Below are 26,094 nucleotides of genomic sequence, written 5' to 3'. Positions count from 1 at the left end.
CAGCGCCTTGAGGATGCAAGTCGAGCATGTTATACTTGGGCCACACTATTTCAGCTGAAGGCTTGCACCCTAGTACAGATCATGTGGCCACTATTTCAAATGCTCCCAGAGATGCCACTGCACTTCACTCATTTTTGGGCCTCATGTCATGGCTTCCAAATTATATTGCTGTCGCTGATCCTTTACGCCGCCTGCTAAAAACTGCTTCATCAACGAACATGGACTGGCCGCCTGAGGCAGAAGACAGCTTCCAAAAACTAAAAGCGCTGCTCTTAAATATTCTAGCTCTGGCACCTTTCGATCTAAACTTGGCAACATATGTTTGAACGGATGCATCTGATTACGGCTTGGGAGCCATGCTATCCCAGATTCATCCAGACGGCACAGAACGAGTTACTGCATTTGCTTCTCGAGTACTCACTGATGCAGAGAAAAAGTACTGTACAGTGGAAAAGGAAGCACTGGCATGCATTTTTGCTGTGGAATGCTGGAGAATGTATCTCTGGGGCAGAAGATTTACCCTCAGAATGTACCATCAAGCTTTATCAACACTACTTGCTACAAAGGGCATGAATCGTCTGGAGACAAAAACTTTGTAGTTGACGGTTTATCCAGAATGCCTGTTGAAGCAAAAGAGGATGAACACAATGCTGAACCTGCATTACTTGCTGAAATAGATACGGTACAGGGCCCCATACCTCTTTCATTTTTGGAAGAACAAAGTAACTGCTGCCCCGAACTCGCTCGCTTACAAACCCAATTGCAGAATGGATGGCCCAAGAAGCAAAAAGAGGTCCCAGTGAATCTGCGTCCTTACTTCCACATACAACATGAACTTTCAGTTGAAGCTCTACTCATCTTGCATGGTCTTTGTGTCCTTGTTCCCATGTCACTTCGTACTACACTCGTGCACCTTGCGCATGAAGGACACCAAGGCATTGTGCGTACGAAACAATGGCTACGCGAGCTTTACTGGTGGCCGCGCATGGATGCAATGGTCAGCGACCGCATGCAATCATGTACTGCCTGCCAACAGAATGATAAGTCAGCACGCACTCACCCAGCCCAGATGCAGCCAGTTGACCTGCCACAAGGACCTTTCCAAAAGGTAGCTTTTGACGTGGTAGGACCATTCGACCAGTCGTTATGCCATTACACTATTGGACTACTAGAGTAAATGGTCTGAGGTGGCTTTTGCTTCATCTGTCACCACTGGTACATTATTGACATTTCTGACCACAGTGTTCGCTCGTGAAGGTAACCCTGAATATATTGTCATTGATAATGGCAGTCAGTTTTGCTCATCAATGTTCCAGGATTTCTTGAAGGACAGAGGGATCACACACATTTGTACTAGTGTTTATCATACTCAAGCAAATGGCGCTGTCGAACGTTTCAACAGAGTCCTCAAGAACTGCATTCAAACTGCTGCGCAGCTGCACAAGCCATGGAGACAGGAAGTAACTGCATTCTTACATGTCTACAGAGCAACACCACATGCAACTACTAACAAAACTCGTTTCGAAATGATGAGAGGACAACAAATGCACACAAAATTGCACATCCTTTCTGTACAGACCTCACACGATTCTGCCATTTGGGATTATGTTAAAGCTAAGCAATAGAAAAGTAAGGCTTACATGGATGCTAAACGCAGTGCAAAAATTCCTTCTTTTTGACAAGGAGATAAAGTGCGGGTGAGAAAACCATCCTTTGTAAAGAAAACAGACTCAAAATTCTCGCAATCTCTCACAGTGCGCAAACAAACAGGAGCAAGTAGTGACCCATACTCGGAATTCGTGCTCTGCATTTAACCCATCCAATGTGCACACACACAGCAGTGAACACACACACACCGTGAACATACACCCGGAGCAGTGGGCAGCCATTTTATGCTACAGCGCCCGGGGAGCAGATTTTGGTGCCTTGCGCAAGGGCACCTCAGTCGTGGTATTGAGGGTGGAGAAAGCGCTGTACATTCACTCCCCCCACCTACAATTCCTGCCGGCCGGAGACTCGAACCCGCAACCTTTGGATTACGAGTCCAACTCTCTGACCATTAGGCCACGACTTCCCCACTGTTTTTTTTTTTTTTTTGAAGTACTTACCTTCTCAGTGATGGGAAATGTTGGAATGCAGTCTGCTTCTCCAAGTGCACTGGAAAGGCAAAGGGGGATTCATGTGAGAACTATCTGATGGATTCAAATGCATGCCCAATGAGTGTTAGGACAAAGAAGAGTCCGATATGGATGAAGGAATATGTAGCTTGAGTAAAGGGAAAAGGATTGCCTAAGTTCATGAAAAAGGCAAAAAAGTTTAGTTAAAAAAAAAAACGAAGAGAATTTCTTGGTTACACTTTATTTCGACAGTCCACTTTAGACATTCTACTAACTATAAGTAACTTTGTAACAACATGTCAACTACATGTCAACTAATTCTCATTAATTTGCAACTACATGTCCACTAACTCTCAGAGAAGACTGTTAGGGTAGGTTTAGGGTTAGTAGAATAAGTTGTGCACCCATCAAAATAAAGTGTTAGAAGATATTAAGTAGACAGTCTACTAATACTCTAATGACTGCTAGTTGACATGTAGTTGCAAAGTTACTTACAGTTAGTATAATATCTAAAGTCAAGTCAAGTCAAGTCACCTTTATTTATATAGCGCTTTTTACAATGCAAATTGTGTCAAAGCACTGCACAATATCACAAAAGGAAAATAATGTGTCAATAAGTTTAAATAGTGTCTTTGCAATAAGGTCGGCGATATCGCTGGAAATGAAGCGTCCCCAACTAAGCAAGCCAGAGGCGACAGCGGCAAGGAACCAAAACTCCATCGGTGATAGAATGGAGAAAAAAACCTTGGGAGAAACCAGGCTCAGTCGGGGGGCCAATTCTCCTCTGGCCAACAAACCAGTAGTTCAGTTCCAAACCGCAGCAAGTCAGATTGAATGGGCTCAGCTGGTTCCAGTGGTCTTTTCCGATGGCTGTCTAAGTGGTGGGGTCCTCAATGGGGATCTGTCTCTGGCGTTCATCCAGGTGTTTGGCCTCTGCCTACGATCAGGGACACATACGTCATCTCCCGGCGCTGATCCTCCATCTCAGGTGTTCGGTCATCTTAGATCATGTAGTGGTTGGATCCAGACTGAAGTTCTGTAATTCCTGGCTACCACGGGATGTTACGTGCAGAAACGTAGAGACAAGCAGAGACATGATTAGCGTAGCTGCTGTTCCATCTAAGCAAAAATAAATTGTTCAACCCAAGCTAAAGAATAATAATAATGTACATTTGATCAGATATAACTGCAGTACAAGATTATAAAATGCATTATGTGTATGCTTGACTAAAGAGATATGTCTTTAATCTAGATTTAAACAGAGAGAGTGTGTCTGAACCCCGAATGTTATCAGGAAGGCTATTCCAGAGTTTGGGAGCCAAATGTGAAAAAGCTCTACCTCCTTTAGTGGACTTTGCTATCCTAGGTACTACCAAAAGTCCAGAGTTTTGCGACCTTAGAGAGCGGGTTGGATTGTAGCGTGGTAGAAGACAAGTTAGGTACGCAGGTGCTAAATCATTTAGGGCCTTATAGGCAAGTAATAATATTTTGTAAATGATACGGAACTTAATAGGTAGCCAGTGCAGAGACTGTAAATATAAGTGGACTATCAAAATAAGTGTTACCAATTTCAGTAGTTATATAAAGTAATTAACAATGCTGTTGTATGTTACTATTACTTGCTGTTGAAGTAATACCCTTTCTTTCATAGAAAGAGGGGAATATGTTGTCAACCCGGTCTCATCCCAAGTCGTCACATATTGACGCTTTGGTTTTGGCGTCGCTTTTTGACGTTCAAGGTACCCCTTGAGCGTCACTTTTCGACGTGAAGGGAAGCGTAATTTTTCGGCGTCGATATGCTAACGCGCTATTGGGAATTTTATCGTCATAATAAGGTTGCCATTATTGCATATATGTAGAGGTGTGATTTTTGAATGTAAACAGTCAAAATAGTGACTTACCCAACCCCTGCCCCTAAACCTACCATCTGTGAAGAAAACGCAAGATATAGGAGGCAGATGCAAGTACTGGCATAATTTATTTAAAAATGATTAATATACGCTAAGTGTTTCCTATTTAAAAAAATTACCTTCCCTTCACGTCGAAAAGTGACGCGAAAGGGGTACCTTGAGCGTCAAAAAGCGACGCAAAAACCAAGCGTCAATATGTGACGAGTTGGGATGAGACTGTGTTAGTTGTGTCCAGTAGATGGCTTTGTAGGCTGTACAGATGTTGCGCCGAAAGAGAACAAGTAAAAGAGCGTGGTGTGAAGTGAAATCTGATTCAGTGTCCCTGTGCTTTCTTTAGTTACAGGCTAACCCCCCCTCTTCACAAGACGTAGTGTTGTTATGTTAAAACAAAAGGTCTGTTGTCAAAATGCCTGATTTCATCAGAACATTTCCACATGTTGTGTGGAAAGGAGTCTTGCCATCTTGACCGCTGTTCACTACACCAGCATAAATTCCACTACTGTTACCAAGCAAATACAATTGCTGCTTCCCAACATCATCTTGTGTATTGTACTCTCAAAGATTTTTACATCACAACTCAAAATAAGATTAAACATTAACAATGGTTAATCACAATAATATAATATAAAAAAAATAAGTAAATGAATGTTGATTACATTAAGAAATGAATACATAAAGGTAAAGTAAAATAAAATAAAAGAGATTAATGTGAAGGAAGACAAAGTGTGCCAAAGTGTTTAAATCCTGAAAAATGCAATACAAACACAAACATTCATACACTGAGTTCTCGTGTGATCTATTCATCTTTATATATAAGCTATGATGATGAGGGCAGGGTCAGCGCTAAGTGCGAGCTAGGCTTGACATTGGCCACCCAGCACTGCTGAACAAAAACAGGGCAATGAGCAGAATTCTTTGTACATTTTCGCCAATATATGGGACATTGTGGCTAACAAAAAACAGCTGCAGTTTTGGCAACACTATCTATATTCATAGAAGCAGCTGGCTTACTCTAGGTCACGTAAACGAGTGTATCTAAACGACCAGTTTTACTTCCAAGTTTTAAGTAAGCATGCAAAGATAAAACAATACATCTTTACAAGGCTTTGTAAATTATTATTTTTTTTATCGGGCACATGAATTGGGTTGCATACATGCGAATTGAGATACACATGTGTGCATCGTGTCTTTTGCGTGAATAATTATTGAGTTATTATTATTATTATTATCTGCTTCCATAGTATTAGCCTACAAATTGATGTCATGACTAAAAAAACTCCACAAGACAGCTGTAGTAACAAATGTTGGGCCTTTTTGTTGGTTTCACATTATATGGATTAGCCAGTAATTTTTTTTTTTAGCATAATTTTAGTTTAAGAATCTACAGTTGATAACATTTTTTGTCATGTTATAGATTATTCAATAATATGTTTCAATAATATCCTATTTAATGCCGTTTCATTTAACATTTGGTTAAAATGTGCTGTTGCAGATGAATAACGTCTGGGATATTATTCCTGGTAAATTGGTAATGATTGTGAATTATTTTAGAGTAGCAATAAATTTGCCAATGGAAAAGCATAGTAGCAGAAAGACACAATACAATTATGATACCAAATGCATACCACTGTATTCCTGTGTCTCTTTATTATAATTTTTTTCTTTACTTATACTGTAATTATTTTCCCCCCACAGCAATATCACTGAGGTACAATGGGCTATCACTTGTGTATCTTCTGTTCCTTCTGTCCGTACCACTGTTTCCCACTCCAAACCTGGTTACCATGAAGGGTAAGTAATGCTTGAGTAATGAATAATTCTTCATCTATAATAAGGTAATGTCTAAGGTAGTGTAATATTTAGTAACAGCTTTTCTTGTAGAGAAGACAAAAGAGAAAGTGTGTCTGTTGTAGTATTCTTTATCAGTTTAATGATACTTATGTATATGCAATCAAACTATAACAGTAGTAGCAAAAACTGTGTACAATTCAGGAAATTGATGCAGAAATGAGTTAAAGGATAGTTTTTGGTATTCTTCTCAATTCAGCAAATACTGTTCTAGCCATCTCATCAATGATGCATTACAATAATTACATAGAATTGTGCTGTCAGCAGAGTTAACCTATAGAGATTACCTTCAAGTGGATATTTAGTTGAGTGCTTTATAGATCCATACAATCATGTCAGACATTTTCTCACTTATTTCCATTTATTTCCTCTGTCCTCACTTTAAACTAATTTAGCCTTATAACACACACACCTATTCCATGTTTTCACACTCCCTTTCAGTGTTTACTGTAAACTGTAAGTAAAGTTGTGTGATTGTATAAGGTCTCAGCTTGAAAAAAGATGACATGAAGCTTTTAGTAAAAAAAAAAGACAACCCTGAAACACATTTGCTGCATCAGCTGAGTGTTTTCACAAAAAAAAGTGGTTTATTGCTTAATAATCAAAATCTAACACTTAAGCAAGACAATACAGCATTCTCATTTCCCATACATTTACAAGGATTAATGACTTTATCCTGTGGGGTAAAAGCGCAGGATCTAATGGCAATAAAAGCAATAAAAGACAGAGTTGGCAGTGCTAGCATTTTTACAAAGGTTGTATTAGGTATGTGTGTTATTTTAGTTTTTCTTTGTCATTAAAAATAAGAGCAAAAATGCAAATAACAAACACAAGAACAAGAACAAATACAAATGAAAACAGTGCTTTACATTTCCAAGTACAGTAGGCCTATTTCACAGTAACATTCATGTAAGAAATAAAGAAATTAACATATTGAAAAAACAATCATAAATAAAAAAAAAGAATTGCATAGTATTCACTGAATTAATTAAATATACATTGATTCTTACAAATGCCACTAAAATTATTCACACAAAAACAATTAGATTGTTTAAAAATTGATTGTGTTTGTTTTTATGAATTGTCGCAGAATCATTCATGTCAGCATCGTGAAAAAGCATCATGTCAGCATAGTAAAAATTATTATTTCACAGCTCTACCTCTGACTAAGATCAGAATTGGCCAGCAAGGTCCAGAGCAGTGTGAGACTGCAAAATGTACCAGGTTACGTATGTAACCCAGGTTCCCTGAAGGGAACGAGAGCTGCGTCCGGAGACGCTATGGGAACGCCATCAGCGTAACCGGCGCTCTGAATATTTTATACAACAGTCTAATGGATGGGCGAGGCGTCATGGGCGGGGTGACGTCACGACCAGGAAGTATATAAGCACGTGTGGCGGAGCCCGCGTCAGCTTCAAGTCATGAAGCAAGCGCTGGCAGGGATGCCGGAAGTGTGGCCCGAGACGCAGCTCTCGTTCCCTTCAGGGAACCTGGGTTTCATACGTAACCTGGTACGTTCCCTTCCAGGAACATCGAGCTGCGTCCGGAGACGCTATGGGAACGCTATACCAACGCCACCAGACTGACAAGTCCCTGCCTGGTGTCAGGCTGAAAGGACGGAGTAGCCTGGAGTGGCTCTGATGTCGAGGTTGTAAAACCTGGCGAATGTCAGGGGCGTGGACCACCCAGCAGCGTTGCAGATGTCTTGCATGGAGACACCTGCCCAGAAGGCCTTGGAGGCCGCCACACCTCGGGTCGAGTGTGCTCTGACTCCCAGCGGTGGGGGAAGGTCAGAGGTCTCGTACGCCAGATTGATGGCATCCACTATCCACCTGCTAAGAGTGGGCTTCGAAGCTGGAAGACTATGATGGGGTGGTGATGGCGCAGTGGATAAGACACATGCCTTTGGTGTGAGAGACCCGGGTTCGAATCCACTGTGAGACACCAATGTGTCCCTGAGCAAGACACTTAACCCCTAGTTGCTCAAGAGGCGTGCGACCTCTGACATGTATAGCAATTGTAAGTCGCTTTGGATAAAAGCGTCAGCTAAATGAATAAATGTAAATGTAAATGTAAATGTATGAGTTGTGCCCCCTCAGGGGCCACACCCACAGCCTCCAGCACTCCGGGCGGGGGTGCACAAGGATGCCCCCGGCCTGTGAGAGGAGATCGCTCCTGATCGCTACCGGCCACGGGGTGCCGTCGAGGAGGGAAATCAGATCCGAGAACCATACTCGGCCCGGCCAGAACGGTGCTACTAACAGTAGGCTGACCGCGTCCCGGCGCACTCTCGCCAAAACTCCCGGGAGCAGAGCGGTCGGGGGGAAGGCGTACAGACGAAGCCTCGGCCAGGTCTGTACCATAGCATCCAGTCCCAGAGGCGCTGGAGGAGCTAGAGAGAACCAAAGGGGACATTGCGCCGACTCTCGAGTCGCAAAGAGGTCTACCTGTGCTTGGCCAAAAACATTCCCCGGGCCTCGGCCCCTGTCTCGACAGGACGTCTGCTCCGACGTTAAGATACCCAGGAATGTGCACAGCTCTCAAAGATAGGAGCTTGCCCTGGGACCACACAAGGATCTGGTGTGCCAGCTTGTACAAGGGGCGCGACCGTGCTGTCGGTGCGGACCACGTGGCGATCTCTCAGGTCTGGGAGGAAGTGCTTGAGAGCGCCAACTGCTCTGATTGAGCAAGAATCAACCAATCGTCGATATAATTTAGTATGTGGATGCCTTGCAGTCGCAACGGGACCAGGACCGCATCCACACACTTGGTGAAAGTGCGGGGTGAGAGTGCTAGGCCGAAGGGAAGAACCGATATTGGTACGCTTTGCCCCCGAAAGCGAACCTCAGGAACTTCCTGTGAGAGGGAAGGATGGACACATGGAAATAGGCATCTTTGAGGTCTATCGTGACAAACCAGTCCTCGGACCTGATTTGAGACACAATCTGCTTGACCGTCAGCATCTTGAACTTCAGTGGTCTGACTGAGAGGTTCAAGAGACGCAAGTCCAGTATGGGCCTCAGCCCTCCGTCCCTCTTCGGAACAAGTATCGGCTGTAGAAGCCGGTGTACACTTCGTGAGGTGGAACCAACTCTATGGCTTCCTTTTTCAGCAAAGTGTTGACTTCCTGTTCCAGGACCAGAGCCTGCTCGGGGTGGACCGTAGTCACACAGACCCCGTTGAACCGCGGGGGTGGCCCATCGAACTGGATGGAATAGCCAGCCTCTACCGTCCGCAGGACCCAGAGAGACACGTTCGGCAGCCGTTGCCAGGCTGCCAAACGATCTACTAAGGGAATCAGTCTCTCGAGACTGACCTCTGGTGTTAGAGAAGCGGCCAGACCGCTGTCTTGCTGCGGCGCACTGACAGGAGACGCGTAATCTGGCGGCTGAGGCGAGTTTCTCAGGCCCGCTGAAGTCACAGGCGGTAGAACCTGAGAATAACACTCGCTGGGACCTGCTGTGCCCTGGAACTGCAGGGTTGGCAGACAAATCCCCGAAGGGCACCGAGGGGAGATGGTTACCGTGAGCCACGGTGTGAGCCGCTCCACCCCAGTAGGGGTCGCCCTCCGAAGTCCTGGGGCTTGCCCATCAGGACTTCCTTGCCGCAGACCTCTTGGCCGCCAAGACATCCCTCAGGTCTGTCTTGGGCTTTGAAGTCCCCGGCGCGGAGCGCCGCTACCCTCGGCTCCGTCATCGGGGGAGCACGAGAGGCGACGCTCTCTTTCTGCGCAGCCCTGTGCGAGGAGCTGGTATGCGGAGGAGGCTGCTCCCGCCCAGCAGCCTCCAGAATTAGAGAGCGGCGGGGGAGGAACCGCCGAAACGCCTCCGCTTGCCTGCGGGCCTCCTGAAACCTGTCGGCGACGGTGCTCACAGCGTCGCCGAACAGGCCAGAAGGCTGAAGCGGGGCGTCCAGGAGGCAGACCCTGTCCTTCTCTTTGATGTCGGACAGGGTCAGCCACAAATGCCTCTCCGCTGCCACCATAGCTACCATGGAGCGGCCGATCGCACGGGCCGACTCCTTGGTGGCGCGGAGAGACAAATCGGCGGTTCTCCTGAGCTCTGAGATATCGTCAGCTCTGACATCCTCGAACTCGTCTAACTCCTTAAGCAGTTCGGCCTGGTATGCCTGCAACACAGCCATCGTGTGCAGACATGCACCAGCCTGTCCTGCTGCCGCATACCCCCTGCCCACTAGGGATGATGTGGTGCGCAGAGGCCTAGTGGGCAGGGTAGGAGCCTTCAAGGACGACGCCGTGGAAGGAGACAGATAGCCCGCAAGCTTCTGCTCAATCCGGAGCATTGCCCTGTATCCACGCCCGTCCAATTCCCGCACATTACCGTAGTAATCTGACGCGGGAACGAAAGGGCGGGATGTATATGGTTTCGCCCAGGATCTCGACACCTCGGTGTGGAGATCGGGGAAAAAAGGAAGGCTCCTGCGTAGAGGTGGCGGCCGCGAGCGCAGGAAACGCTCGTCCAGCAGGCTGGACTGCGGCACAGCTGTTTTCTCGGGGGGGCCAACTGATGTCAAGCTTGGCCGCTGCCTCGTATTGGGGCGAAAGAGGCGGCGCAACCCCTTCATCGCTCGTCACATCAACCTCCTCGGAGGAAGATAGACGAAGCGCTGAGTCCTCATCTCTGGGGGAAGTAACCGCTTCCCCGAGAGACGGGACACCAGATCTGGCGGATACGGGAGGAGATAGAGACATGCCCGTCTCACTCCCGCCAGCCAGATCAGCCTGCGAGCCCCACGAGTGTAGCAGCCGCTCTGCCTCAGCAGCAGCGGGGCCAGCACCACGTGGGAGGCTCGCGAAGGCTCCCTTCTCGAAGAGAGCCTTCCGGGTGCGGAGTGTGCGCAGCGGGAGCCGCTCACAGTGCAGGCAATCAGCTCCCTCGAGAGCTGATGCCGCATGCTCCACACCCAAACAGACCACGCACAGGCTGTGTGTGTCCCCACTCTTGATGTAACGAGGGCAGGGACTAACACACAACCTGAAACGCGATCTGGGATCGCCCCTAGTCTTTGCCTTAGCTTTAGGCATGTTCTCCTAAGTTTCTGAGACAGACAACACCAAATAAGACTCACAAGACAAAGAATCAGACTGACAACACACAGAGCGCTTGCTGAATGACAGAAAGCTGACGCGGGCTCCGCCACACGTGCTTATATACTTCCTGGTCGTGACGTCACCCCGCCCGTGACGCCTCGCCCATCCATTAGACTGTTGTATAAAATATTCAGAGCGCCGGTTACGCTGATGGCGTTCCCATAGCGTCTCCGGACGCAGCTCGATGTTCCTAGAAGGGAACTGGGTCCCTAATGAATGAATAATTGAAGAGTAAGAGAATACTAGAAAATGTAAATATCTAAATTGGAAGACAGAACTAAATTGATAGCTATCTCAGTGTAAATTTTAGAATATGTAGCAAATTAGCTCAAAGTGAGATGAACATAATTTATCATAACGTGTTGTTATCAATTATATATTCATCTTCAGGAATTAATTGTAGCATTAATAGTACAATAAAATGATTTGTTCGTCCGCAGTAGGGACAGTTTCAATCGTCTATTGACTCTAAGGAAAATTATTTCTCTGGTCACGAAAAATTATTTCCTTATTAATACATCGCTCATTAGCATGTAATAAAACCGGTTTCTGTGAGCTGCAAACACAGACAACCAAGTGTGAATACTGTGACGAGTCGGCTGCCTCCCCCCTGTCCATCATCACCACCCCGTCCCGTATTCGCCGCCCTTCACCAGGCTCCCGACGGGAGTGGGTGTGTGAGAGAGGAGGGGCGCTGAACACGCAGGGCTGGCGGCGTGTGATGAGGCGCACCTGACGTGAATAGAGCCTCATCACCGCCGCAGTTTAAACGCCGAGCGCGCCTCTCCTCGGGAGACCGGTCTCTTCCCCGTGCATGCACGCTGGTGTCCTCGTGGGTCCAGGAAGGGTGCGTCGAGCAGGACTGCCGCACCCGTTAGGCGGCTGACGGGCCAGGATGCCGGGCCGTCGAGTCCCCCAGAAGCGCCGGGAACCAAGGAGTAGGAAGGAGCCGTGCACGAGACGCCGCCGCCACTCGCTCCCGGCCCCGAGAGGGGAGCGCGTGCGGCCACCGGACTCCGCCCCTTCCTTGGACCCTTCCCTGATGAACACTACCCTCCTTCACTAGCCCCGCGGCACAGCGAGGACACCAGGTTCCCTGTTTATTTGGACACTTTTCCCCTTGGACACTTTATTTTCCCTTTTTATTGTTTAATAAAAACCTCTCCGAGGCTTGACGCCACGCCCACTGTGTCTGTCGTTGGCTCCTCCCGCCACAGTGGTGGAGAATGCGGGCAGGCGGAGCCTAGACAGAGCAGTTGGGCAACATCAGATGACGTCATCCCCTCTCGCTCGCAAGAAGCCGTCGAGCCCGTACGGGGACGGAGGAAGGACGGGGACAGCCTCCCAGCCACCAAAGGGGTAAGTGACGTTCTTTCTATTTGTCATTTACCCTGTGGCTGGTTGAGGCTGATAACTAATACCCGGTTCCTCTGTCCCGGTTCCGGCGCGGTGCGAGAGGGAGAGTTGCCCGGAGAGGAATCCCTGCCCCGCCCACTCCGACCGCTGGAGCCTGGTTGAGGAAGGTAGCACTCCCGCGTGGGCGGCGACCCTCGGACGGGGATGTCGCTTGGGGGGGGGGAATGTGACGAGTCGGCTGCCTCCCCCCTGTCCATCATCACCACCCCGTCCTGTATTCGCCGCCCTTCACCAGGCTCCCGACGGGAGTGGGTGTGTGAGAGAGGAGGGGCGCTGAACACGCAGGGCTGGCGGCGTGTGATGAGGCGCACCTGACGTGAATAGAGCCTCATCACCGCCGCCGTTTAAACGCCGAGAGCGCCTCTCCTCGGGAGACCGGTCTCTTCCCCGTGCATGCACGCTGGTGTCCTCGTGGGTCCAGGAAGGGTGCGTTGAGCAGGACTGCCGCACCCGTTAGGCGGCTGACGGGCCAGGATGCCGGGCCGTCGAGTCCCCCAGAAGCGCCGGAAACCAAGGAGTAGGAAGGAGCCGCGCACGAGACGCCGCCGCCACTCGCTCCCGGCCCCGAGAGGGGAGCGCGTGCGGCCACCGGACTCCGCCCCTTCCCTGGACCCTTCCCTGATGAACACTACCCTCCTTCACTAGCCCCGCGGCACAGCGAGGACACCAGGTTCCTTGTTTATTTGGACACTTTTCCCCTTGGACACTTTATTTTCCCTTTTTATTGTTTAATAAAAACCTCTCCGAGGCTTGACGCCACGCCCACTGTGTCTGTCGTTGGCTCCTCCCGCCACAATACATATGGATGTTTATTAAACTACACTACAGGGGAACATGCAACATTGAACTAAACACAAACATACACACATTAAACATAGATGCCAACGCACGGAAGGCATGGAGAGAGAGCGAGAAAGAGAGAGAGAGAGAGCGCTCGCGCGCAAAAGAGACAGAGAGAGAGAGACGGAGCGCTCGCGCGCAAGAGAGAGAGCATGATGGCAAGATTTGCACATCAGCTAAACACAACCTGTTAGAACCATCAAAGAATTACATCACTTTAATCAAAAGAGGTCGAAGCCTAGAAGCGCATCTAAATAGTTAACAAGTGAGTAAAGTGTCTTGCTGCATGAATGCGCATATTCTTGATGAATTCCTTTAGGAGTGAAAGCTTCGTCATTCCAGCCACGAGTTGATTGGTCCGAAATTAAATCGCCAAAGTTACTGAGCTCAAAACTGCCATAAGCTTGGACTCCCCCCGAAAGGGGACTCGTGAGGTTTCCACGGTGATGAGTGTCTCTACGGCACCCAAGCTAAAGAAAAGAGAGCGTCTTTTGGGTGTGGGAGAAGTTTTATCTGACCCAATTACACCCATTTCTGGCCAGTTCGACCAATAACAAGGCACATAGTTTCAGCGGGAAAGTGTTTCTTTGTCTCACTTGACGCCTCATTTGCATGTTTTATGACTGTTCTGCTCGATCGGTGTAATTCTTCCCACAGTACTGTAAGAATAGTATGATACATTTCACGAGGTCACAGTATACATCATTGTTTGAGAAATAAAGAGCAGATCATTTTGATATCAAGAAAGAGACATCTAGCAGATATTAAACCAGAGATACATTCATACACCTGAATATGAGTGTTTAGAGCTTATTAATACAAATAACGAGTGGTCACTAGGCTAATATAATAAGGAACCATACAAACAACACGTGCCTACACCAGATACCTTTGTAACTGATTAATTATGGTCTAAATAAAGGAAATGTTCTAAAGATTCTTAAGACACTAATATGTATCAACATGTAATATTCACTCTCAATTAGATCATCCGAAGACGAATTGATAGAGACTAAACATGATACAGCTAGAGTGATATTAACTAGTGAACTAGTGGTCTATCATAAGCATGCATAAAATGGTGTACAATACACAAAAACATATACAAGAACAGTAATAATATACACAATGACCTGAATATATGTGTGTTCATTCAAAGAAAGGTTTTTTCTATGAATTAATTAGAGAAGATTCCATTTCTCTTTCCTAAGGGGCAAAGAAGTGAGTTCCCGCATTCCTTTGAGCAATAAAACCAGTGTTATCAGATGGGTTGCCATGGAACCAGAGGCCTGTTCTGCCTTCTTAGGTGTTAGATGCATTTGGGGGGGAAGCTCTTCTGCTAGTTTCAGCATCTCCTGTAACTCAGAATTAGGCGTGTCCGGCTGTCCTTGTGCAACATCCGTTTGGCACCTGTGTGAAGGGTGTGGAGGAGGATGTTGTGGGGGACTGTCGCTGGACATGCCGTGGTGTTCACAGGATGTGGATGACCTTTTTTCCATGGTGTAAAGGGGCTGATGCCAAGATCAGTGAGCTTGGAGATCAGTGTGGATGGGATCACTGTATTGAAGGCGGAACTGAAATCAATGAATAGCATCCTGGAGCAAATTCTCCATAGAGAGCCACCCTCTCTATGGAGTTTTTTTCTTTTGGAATGTGGAGTTTTACTCTGAGGTCCATGACATACTGAATTTCACTACGGCTGTTTGAAGGCCCCTCCTCCCAAGCCTCTCTAATGACGTCAAGCACCCCCTGGGGCTGACGACCATAGAGAAGCTCGAATGGGGAAAACCCAGCCGAGGCTTGCGGAACCTTTTTGGCATCTTCCTTTACAAACTTACGAACCATGGATTTCAACGTGCGATTAAATCGTTCCACCAAGCCGTCTGTTTGTGGGTGATAGACACTGGTGTGAATCGATTTAATGCCCAAAAGTTCATATAGTTCGCTTAACGTACGTGACGTAAACGCCATGCCCTGATCAGTGAGAATCTCTTTCGGAATTCCCACTCGGGAGATGACTCGAAACAGTGCATCCGCCACACTATTTGCAGAAATGGTGCGTAACGGCACTGCTTCCGGATATCGTGTTGCATGATCCACCAGAACTAATGCGAAACGATGTCCACGTGCTGAACGTTCTAATGGCCTGATGAGGTCCATACCAATTCACTCGAAGGGTACCTCTACCAGTGATAATGGGCGCAATGGCGTTTTGAAGTGGCTGGCGGATTAACCAGCTGACTTTCACTTTCATGTTCTCGTAAATGCCCGGCCAATGAGACGTTCACGTGTCTTTGCTTCCCCCAAGAGGCCTGCCATGGGACTACAATGAGCCACCTGGAAAAGCATTTCCCGACAGCTTTTTGGGACTAACAATTGGGTTGTATTTCCTTTTGCCTGGGTATCTTAGGTTACCTGATACAACCTATCTTTTATAAGGGAAAAATAAGGATAGGAAAGTGGCTGATCAGGCTGCAGAAGCTGTCCATCGATGGAGCGGACCCGGTCATATGCGTTTTTGAGCATCTCATCACGCGACTGCTCAAGAGGAAAGTCATCCAGCTCAGGGGACTTTAGCTCTGCCCTTGCTCTTGTTTCCTCCGAGCCAGTCGCTGAAGGGCCCGAGACCCATCTCCAGTCTGAGCCAGTGCTTCTCCATTTCCTTGCCCTGTCTCCTAAGAAGCATCCACACACAAAATCCCCAATAACTGTGCAAATGCTGGCCAATCTGTACCTAAAATCAGCGGATGCCGGAGGTGGGAATTAACCACCACCTTCATTCTATACGTTTTCCCCCGAAATTGAATACTAACAGGCACTAACCGGTAGTTCACCACATCCCCGTGCACACACCTCACCTTAACTTTGCGGCTCATATCCAATGCCCTTTGTTGCATCAGGCTTTGATGACTAGAGGTTTGGTTACAGCCTGAATCCACCAAAGCCTCATATGTACCCCCCTTAATACTCACAGGTATTTGTTACTGCCCGGCTTGATCGGGGGCAGCCCCTGAGGAGTCGGGGACCCGGATCAACACTTCCACCTCCATCATCGGACACCGGTCCTGAAAATGACCCGGGTCCCCGCATCTCCAGCAGGCTGGCCCAGGCCTTCCCACCACCCCAGCAGCAGAAGGAGGGCCAAGAGATTGGAGAAAGGTCTAGATGGAGCGGGGGCTCCAGCGCTCTCCGCCATGCCCCCTAGTGTCCTAGACCTGTTCCCCTGGAAAACACTTCCCTGCTGTGGGGTTTGAGGGGGCGCGTTGCTATGCGACCTGGAAGCAGGAATAGGGAGAGAGAGAGCAGACATGAAAGGGAAGGAAAGGGGTTAGAGAAAGAGAGGTTAATGAGGGGCTCACCGACCCCAGGGCCCGCCACCAGATGGTCTTCAGCCAGATGGATGGCGACGTCGGGCGGTGGCACTGGACCCACTCGGCTGTCACATGTGGTAGCCGAGCGATGAACTGTTCCAAGACCACCAGGTCGACCACTTCCACGATGTCGCACTCCTGTTGGGTCCCCCAGCTCCATGGAGAGGAAGCGATGACTATGTTGTTCGGAGGATGGCCCACTTGAGATCTTCGTAGGCCAGGATGCTCGCTACAGGCAGCTGTTGTGCTGCCACCTGCGCCTCCATAGGTCCACAAACGCCTCCGGGTCATCCTGTGGAACCATCTTCATCAGCGGGACGTGGGCGATGGAGGGGGCCATGACTGCGGTGGCCTCCCGGCCCAACAAGCTCCTGAGGACCTGACAGTCTTCATACTGTGCCTGGACCAGCAAGCGGAACCGATCCTCCTGTTCCAGCTTGAGGTCCATCAGCGCCTGATGTTGCGTTTGGTGAAGACCAGCGAGTGACTTCACAAGCACCGCAAGTAGCGTGGGTTGAGCTGGCTGCATGGCGGCATACCGGCTTCTTCGTCCCGGGTTTCAGCACCAGTGTAACGAGGTTCAATAGGACGAAGGATGAGGAAGTCAGGGGTGGTGAGAAAAGCCTTTTATTACTCAGAAAAATAAGCAACAAGAATCAAAATAAAGGGCTGTCAGATTCTCTGCCTACACAGGTTTCCAGCAAGACACACAAACAAGGCTCCGTCTCTGCTGGCGTTCAGTCTCTCTCTCTCTCTCTCCCCCACAGGTCTGCGGTGCGCTTTTCTCTCATCTCTCCCCAATCACAGGAATTAGATACAGGTGTTAGTCATCATTCACTTGACCTCCTTTTTACCGCTCGTCTCTGCACCGATTCTCCCGCTGCAGCATTCACATTCCCATGCCCCCCTCGCCACAGTGGCATCATTGTGAGATCAAAATGTTGACTGGGAATATACCTTTATATATTGAGGGTACTAAAACCACTAGAACACCAGCCACAAATAAAAAAATAAAAACACGGACCAGGACATGATGGTAAAACACATAAATTGTTTAATATAGGTGCAAGAGTTGATGGACTGATTAACCCATATTTTAACCCTGATTAACGCATATTTTAATCAGGCCAGTATTGGTCACCACTGTATGATTTTATGTATAATTTTTTTTTACTATTAATAGGAAGCTGAGAGTAAATTATTGAATGAAGGGGAAATTTTGAGGATGACAAATCTATTTGGGCCCAGATAGAATATTCAGGAACTCTTAAAGTTTTAGTCCAATACAAAAGCTTGTTAATATTACAGGCCCTGTAATACTTTTGAAAATTTGGCAAAGCCCCCTTTCGTTTTTGGAAGTTCAAGAAACTTTCCTCTTACGCGGGCATATTTGCTGCACCACAAATAGAGTTAGTTGTCTGATTCAAAGTAGCAAAAAAAGACTTGTTAATATAAATTTGTATATGCTGGAAAATATATAAGAATGTGGGAGTGATATTAGAAGAGAGGACCATCTCTGTATATCTTCCTTATAAGCATCTAGCAGAGGTTTTTTTTCTTTCTTAAAATACCTGTGGCTGATTTAGTGATGAACACACGTAAATATCTGAATCCTTCCTAAGCCCACTAAAAGGGTACTCGACAGTGTCGCCAAATAGGCCAACCTGTGAGATGGGAGCATCAAGAAAGCGGACTCTTGGGCCACAAGAGTGGACATCACCTTCCCGAGGGACCGCGCCGTGACTTTCGGCGGTCATCATGCACAGTTCCTGCATCAACCCCAGGTCGGTACAACCCTTGTGCATTTGTTTGAGTGCCTTGGCTTGGTGGACCTGCAGGATCGCCATGGCATGCAGGGTAGAGGTGGCTTGGCCCACAGCACTATAAGCTTTGGCAGTGAACGCTGCTGTCAGCTTACAGGCTTTGGATGGGGGACAAGGACCATTCCTCCAAGTGGTGCCGTTTTGCAGGCACAGGTGCACCACAACCACTCTCTCCACCTGGGGAATGTCAACACACGGGGACGGGCCAGGCAGAAGAGCTCTCACTGTGACCCTCAGATCTCCTTGAGCTCTGCTCGTGACAGAGAAACCGGGATGGGTAGAGACTGAGGGTGCTCCTCCATTCCCCTTGAGGAGGGAGAGGTGAGATCGCAGCGAAGCCATGCTCATGCGCTCAGTAGAGGCATGAGTTATCCACGAACGCAGCTTCAGCGTGTTGGATGCCCAGATACTGAAGACAACGATCGTGTCTGTTGACAGAGGACCGGTAACAACCAAAACCTAGAGGACACGCACGGAACGGCATCTTTAAAAAGATGCGAACTGTCCTTGATGAGAAATTGCTCTTTTAGTTGAAGCACCCAGGGGAATCGCCAATTCAACAGGGACACCAATGTTTGTGCTGTCATGCCAACCAGGATTCATGGGTTCATTCTTTCAGGCTTCATGGAGAAAAATCATTCACCAACTCAGCTCCGAATCAAAAATCTGATGAGCGGCTGCACCTGCTGCCTCTTTTTACCCGTATGCAAGGGGAGTGGCTCAGCATGCAAAACCCACTAGCCTAATTTCATTGGCATTTTCTCTTAAGTCAGAGATGATTGGGGCTCTCAAGTAAACTCCCTATGACGTCACGACATAACTCATAGTGACCAACAGATAGGGAACAGGGCTGAAAGTATCAAATTAATTGGTTAATTGATAGCTAATAGTCAAGTTCACATAAGCATGTTGTACACTTTGAAAAGATGTTACTTGTAGACATTGATTATATTAAATGTAATAAATAATTGTTTAAATTTACATTTTAAAAATGGTAACAGTATTAACACTGTACAATGACCCTCCCACACACACACACCGCCATTGTGGAGTGAGGAGTGAGAGAAACATGCTTGTGTTTTAAGGGTTGAAAGTCTTGGTCTTGGTTGAGAGATGATGAAATCTCCTAGAAGTGATGTCACTTGAATGTACTTGAATGTATTTTACAAGGTTTTTCTTGATGAGGGTAACAGAGCTGACACGAAATCAGGGTACACCAATAAAATGATATGTTTTATAGAAAAAATGCATAATTATGCCAAAAACATTGCTTAACAATGAGACTATATTTAAAACAATATGCAAATATTTTTTTTATCAGTCTGCATTTTGCAAATTAAAAGTCCTACTGAAAAAGAAAAAAAATAAATCATAGTGAAGGACAGGCCAAAAACCTTAAACCTATCGGCATAAATGCTATTTAAATAATTTAAAATAATATTTAATTGACTTTTTTATGTAATATTGATGAAATAATACATAGTATTGTTTTTAAACTGCAAATGTATTTGTTGTTATATTTAATCTATGTTTGATTATTTCTTAGAGACACAAAAGGCACTGATTGCGTGGAATGACCCTTATAGTAGTGACTGTACACAAAAGCTAATGCTTACAAAAAGGAAGCGTTCATTTTGGTTGGCTTTTTTTTGGGGGGGGGTGGTGCATTAGAAGAAAGTGTAATGAAACAAAAAATAAACATATGAAAAAAAATGACAAGGTTATTTTTTTATGTTCGTGTCTGTTTGGAATATTGTTTGGAATATTCATTTGTATCAGGTAGGAGTCCACAAGGTTTCTTTGAGACTGGACACTGGAGTGAGGTGCTGTGAGTGCTTAAGTAGTGGCAAGGTGAATGAGCAACAGGTGTGTGTAATCAGTATTCAGGTGATGAGGTGCGCTGGGATTGGCTAGGGTGTGAATCAGGTCAATGACAAAATAATTGATAAATGATTGCTTTGTAATTTTTTTCCCCTTTAATTATCCGAAGGACCTGGTGGCCAATAAAAAGAAACAGGATGAAACTACTCTTTTAAGCAATTAACAAAAGATCGACAGTAATAAAAATAATAATATAATATAATTTTTATGTATCATTGACTAAATGAATAAAGAAAGAAGGAGCCGTTTCTGTGCATGGATGTTCTTCCTCCATCTTTGGCCTAAATTGACACTAAAAAGATGATTATGGGAAAACCAGTTCCCTTTCTGCCGTTCACTATGAGTTATGTTGTGACAACATAGGGGTCTTACTTGGAAGCCCGAATCCTCTCTGATTAAGAGAAAATGCCAATGAAATTTGGCTAGTGGATTTTGCATGCTGAGCCACTCCCTGAGCATATGGGTATAAATCGGCGACAGGTGCATCCCCTCACGGAGCTGAGTGAATAAAGAAAACTCGACATTCACCAGGCGAATTCTCTCGTTTGCTGGAAGAAGAGGCTGTTCTGGGTGGCGTTACGGCATGTTCAGTGACATCCCTGTTAATTCAGCGATTCCCCTGGGTGTTTCATCTAAAAGAGCAGTTTCTGACGGCCACGATCGTTGTCTTCAGTGTCTGGGAATCCAGCACACTGAGGATGTGGTTCATGCGTTCACTATGAGCATATGACCTTGACAGCGCTGTGATCATGCCTCTCTCTCCTCAAGGGGAGCAGCGAGGCACCTTCTATCACCACCCATCCCAGTTTCTCTGCCACGAGCAGAGGACCGCCGGCTGGTGCTTTGGATGATTTGAGGGTCACAGTGAGAGCTTCTCCACCGGGTCCATCCCCGCGGACCTCTCACTCATCCCGCAGCGACTGTCCCGTTCGGCTTCCCAGTGATTTTTCTGAGCCATCTTGGGGCGGTTTCAGCATTTCATTAAGGCACCGCAGGAGGATCAGATGTCGATCACTGCATCGGGAGATGGGCTGTCATCTTCCGACGATGAAGATTCAGCAGGGCTGCCCCACTCGGGTGTTGTCACCACTACCGAATCGGACCCAGAACTGATGGCCATGCTTTTCCGGGTCACCATGAGTATCAGGCTGGAGGTGTGCACACGGCCCAGTCCCGAACCCTCATGGCTGGATGATTGGTTGCTCGGCGGGGGACGTGGCTCGCGACCATGCTCCACCCCAGTTCCTTTCTTCCCGGAGGTGCACGAGGAGCTGACGAAGTTGTGGATGGCCCCATTTTCAGCCAGAAGCTGCTCATCTCCCTCCTCATTTTCACCGCCCTCGATGTCGAGGCAGCTAGGGGTTATGTGGACATTCCCCAGGTTAAGAGAGAGGTTTCGGTGCACTTGTGCCCACACAACGCTGCCACTTGGAGGAATCGTCCGCGCCTCCCTTCCAAAGCCTGTAAGACCACGGCAGCCCTCGCTGCTAAGGCCTACAGTGCTGTGGGTCAAGCTGCCTCTGCCTTGCATGCCATGGTATTCCTGCAAGTCCACAAAACCAAGGCACTCAAAGACATGCACGATGGTGGTACAAAACCGGGCTTGATGCAGGAGCTGCGCTCGGCGACCTACTTCGCTCTGCGGGTGACAAAGGTCACAACGTGGTCCCTCAAGTAGGCGATGTCCGCACTTGTGGCCCAAGAGCACCATCTATGGCTCAACCTGGCAGAGATGAGGGACATCGACAAAGTTCGCTTTCTTGATGCTCCCATCTCCCAGGCTGGGCTATTCGGCAAAACTGTCAAGGACTTTGCCCAACAGTTCTCGGCAGTACAGTGATAGACTGAGGCAATCCAGCACATCTTGCCCCGGCTCTTCTTTGGGAGATGGTGAAGACAGCACCACTCCTTCCCCTGGAGGAGATAATCCTGCATTTCATTTTATTTCTGTTCCACCACTGGCTCAAGGGCCAGTATGAGATGCCCCTGTCCTGCGTGAGGAGATTGCTGTCGGTATGGAGTTCGACTAAGTGAGTATGATGGTGCATCTCACCAGCGAGTGTGTCCAGTCCATGCTGAACTGCCTGAGTTCCTTTAGAGGCAGGACAGTGGTACCACTGAAACACTTTCAGAGGCTCCTGGGGCATATGGCATCCGCAGCCACAGTCATACAACAAGTGTCCCGGCATGTCATTGTCCCGATGGATGCCTCCAGTACGGTCTGTGGCACTACATGCAATAGGCAGGCAGCCTCTGGGCTCTGGATAGGGCCTCGACTGCTTTGGTACATCAACTGCCTGAAGTTGTTGGCAGTGCATCAAGCCTTGCAGCAGTTCTGGCCACTGCTGTAAGACATGCACGTGTTGTTCCACACGGACAACACTGCGGCTGTTTCATACATCAAACGGCAGGGAGGTCTACGATCATGTCACATGGCACAACTTGCCTGCCCTCTCCTCCTCTGGAGTCAGACATGGCTCAAATCGCTGCTCACCAACCACATTGCGGGGGAGCTTAATCGTGCAGCTGACACGCTCTCATGACAGCTCATGTTCCCCAGAGAATGGCGACTCCATCCTGAGATGATCCGGCTGATCTGGAGTCGATTCAGGGAAGCCCAGGTAGACCTGTTTGTTTCTCACGAGTCCTCCCACTGCCAGCTGTATTACTCCCTGACCGAGGCCCCCATCAGCATGGATACACTTGCACACAGCTGGTCTCAGGCTCCACGCAAATATGCATTTCCACCAGTGAGCCAGGGAGGACAAGGAACAGGTCTTGCTGGTTGTGCCTTACTGGCCCACCCGGACATGGTTTTCGGAACTCATGCTCCTCTCAACAGCCTGGCGCATCCCCATAAGGAAGGACCTTCTTTCTCAGGGGCAAGGCACCCTATGGCACCCACATCCGGATCTTTGGAGCCTCCACGTGTGGCTCCTGGACGGGACACGGCAGACTTAAGTGATCTGCCACCAGCAGTGGTAGACACAATCACTCAGGCTAGAGCTCCCTCTACGAAGCAAGCCTATGCTCTGAAGTGAAGTCTTTTCATGAGCTGGTGTTATTCTCACTGAGAAGACCCCTGAAGATGCATGATTAGAGTAGTGCTTTCTTTTCTGTAGGAAAGGTTGGAGCATAAGATTTTAAAAAAAAAGTGTAGGTGGCTGCTATCACAGCACATCATGATGCAGTGGATGGCCGGTCCCTGGGAAAGCATGATCTCATCGTTAGGTTCCTGCGGAGTGCCAGAAGGTTGATCTGGTGCCCTCCTGGGATCTCTCTACCGTCCTGGCTGGCCTTTAGAGGGATCCCTTTGAGCCGCTGGAGTCAGTTCAACTAAAATTCCTGTAGACAGACAGCACTCAAAGACAGCACTCCTGACTGCACTCACTTCCATCAAGAGGGTCGGGGACCTCCAAGCATTTTCGCTGAACAAAGAGTGCCTTGTGTTTGGGCCGGCCTACTCTCACATTGCAGCCATATCACCCTGCAGCCCAAGACCGGTTGCCCACTGAAGCTAAGCAGGGTTGAGCCTGGTCAGTACCTGGATGGGAGGCCTCCGGTGAAAACTAGGTTGCTGTTGGAAGAGGTGTTAGTGAGGCCAGCAGGGGGTGCTCACCCTGTTGTCTGTGTGGCTCCTAACACCCCGGTATAGTGATGGGGACACTATACTGTCAAAAAGCACCGTCTTTTGGATGCGACGTTAAACCGAGGTCTTGACTCTCTCTGGTCATTAAAAATCCCATGGCACTTCTCGTAAAGTGTAGGGGTGTAACCCTGGTGTCCTGGCCAAATTCCCTCTACTGGCCCTTGTCTATAATGGCCTCCTAATATTCCCCTTACACTTGAATGGCTCAATGACTCTCTCTCCTCTCTTTCTGTAGCTGGTGTGTGGTGAGCGCACTGGCGCCGTTGTGCTGTGGCTGCCGTCGCATCATCCACGTGGATGCTGCACACTGGTGGTGGTTGAGGAGAGACCCCCCCACATGATTGTAAAGCGCTTTGGCTGTACAGCAATACACAATAAAGAGCTATATAAATGCATCATTCATTCATTCATTCATTCATTCACATTGTCCTGAGACCCCGGCCTGGATACATGCCCAATGTTTCCACCAAGCCTTTCACAATCAGATGATGAACCTGCAAGCACTTCCCCCGGAGGAGGCAGACCCAGCTCTAGTGTTGCTGTGTCACATAAGAGTGCTTTGCGTATATGTAGACCGCACCCAGAGCAGTTATTTGTCTGCTACGGAGTTCAGTAGAAAGGGAAGGCTGTCTCCAAGCAGAGGTTGGCCCACAGGATAGTGGATGCCATTACCTCTGCATACCAATCCCAAGTCAAGCCGTGCCCCCTAGGGGTGAGGGCTCACTCCACATGGAGTGTTGCCTCCTATGCAACAGCGCCTCTCTGGCAGACATCTGCAGAGCTGCGGGCTGGGTGACACTGAACACCTTCGCGAGATTCTACAGCCTCTGTGTTGAGCCAGTTTCTTCCCATGTGTTGGGTAATATCTAATTGGTGGGAAGGGCCGGCTCATTTTTTGCGAGCACCTTTTTCTCCCAGTCGAGCTCCTGTATGGGTGAACTCTGGTCGAGCATCCTCCAGCACTCCAGCAGAATTCTTATTTCTGCGAGTGATGATGTTATTGTTGATATCAAGAATTCATATCCTGTAAATGAATAAAAGTCAAAATGGATTGCCTATTTCTATTCCCATGATATACATTCTTGATATCAATAATTATATTTTTACTAGTTGAAATTTAATTCTTGATATCAATAATTTGATGTGTCATTGTTGATATCAATAATTAACTTAATTTTTACTAGTGGAAATGTAATTCCTAATGTCAAAAATAGCCATAGTTACTAGTAAAAATTCAATTCCTGATTATTGATTCCAATAATTAGCATTTTAACTAGTGAAAATTGAATTGTTGATATCAAGAATTCATATCCTGCAAATGAATAAAAGTCAAAACGACTTGCCATACACAGATCACAAAAGAGTACAGAAGATAGCTCATTTGGCCTTTAACAAGAAGCTATTTGAATTAATTCTGAGTTTCAGAGTTGACAAAACCAAACAAATCAAAAACTCGGTTTAGATTAGGTTTAGCAGGTTCACAATACTCACTGTGAATTTACTGTCAACTCAGGGTTTGATCCAGAGTTTATGATTAATTCTGGAGCATGTGCACCTAAAACTGAGCTCTGCAGCAAACAGCAAATCACATGAAAATGGAGAGTATCAGTTTGATTCACTTCTTGTGAAAAAGCCAGCAGAATTCAGTTCTTTGTCAGATTCAGAGATTGTTCTGAAAAATATAATGAATTTAAATTCATTTACAAGGCAGGAAAAAATGCAGCGACTAGCAGCGAAAGTTTGAGGATGGCCCCTGATTCTGACTCTGAAGTCAGTATTGTCATTGGCCTTGTTGTCCCTTAAAAAGGACTGGAGATTTGTAGGCCATGTATGTCAATCCTGCATGTCTGGACTTTGCTCTGTCCAAGGTTATATTATTTATATGTTTTTAAAGGGGTCATGACATGGATTTTTTTTTATTATTATTATTTTAATATGTTCATTGAGGTTTACTTATAATGTTCATACATTTTTGTGGACAAAAAAAAACATAAATATGTTGAAAAATTATTTTCAACCCTCATTCTGACCCTCTGTCTATAATGACCTGTTTTATGGGGCGTGCCCTGTTAGTAATCGCCACGTCATTGCATAGTAAACAGTATCAATTCCCTGCCCCCTCACTATTG

At 47.2% G+C, this 26,094-nt stretch overlaps 1 protein-coding gene across 1 annotated transcript in view; it reads left to right on the top strand.

Moving 5' to 3' along the window:
• Positions 1-5,519: 5,519 nt before the first annotated feature.
• Positions 5,520-26,094, top strand: part of LOC306875608 (piezo-type mechanosensitive ion channel component 2) — a gene marked incomplete at both ends in the record, with an annotated part of 550,584 nt that continues 530,009 nt past the window's right edge. The window contains 2 exon segments of the mRNA XM_079426295.1: positions 5,520-5,547; positions 5,723-5,818. Of these exon segments, the coding sequence (XP_079282421.1) occupies positions 5,520-5,547; positions 5,723-5,818 (124 nt within the window).

This window comes from Barbus barbus (assembly GCF_936440315.1).
Source record: "Barbus barbus genome assembly, chromosome: 10".
NCBI classification, from domain to species: Eukaryota; Metazoa; Chordata; class Actinopteri; order Cypriniformes; family Cyprinidae; genus Barbus; species Barbus barbus.
Note: the sequence above shows the minus strand (reverse complement) of the source record. Positions and strands in the feature narration are given on the sequence as shown.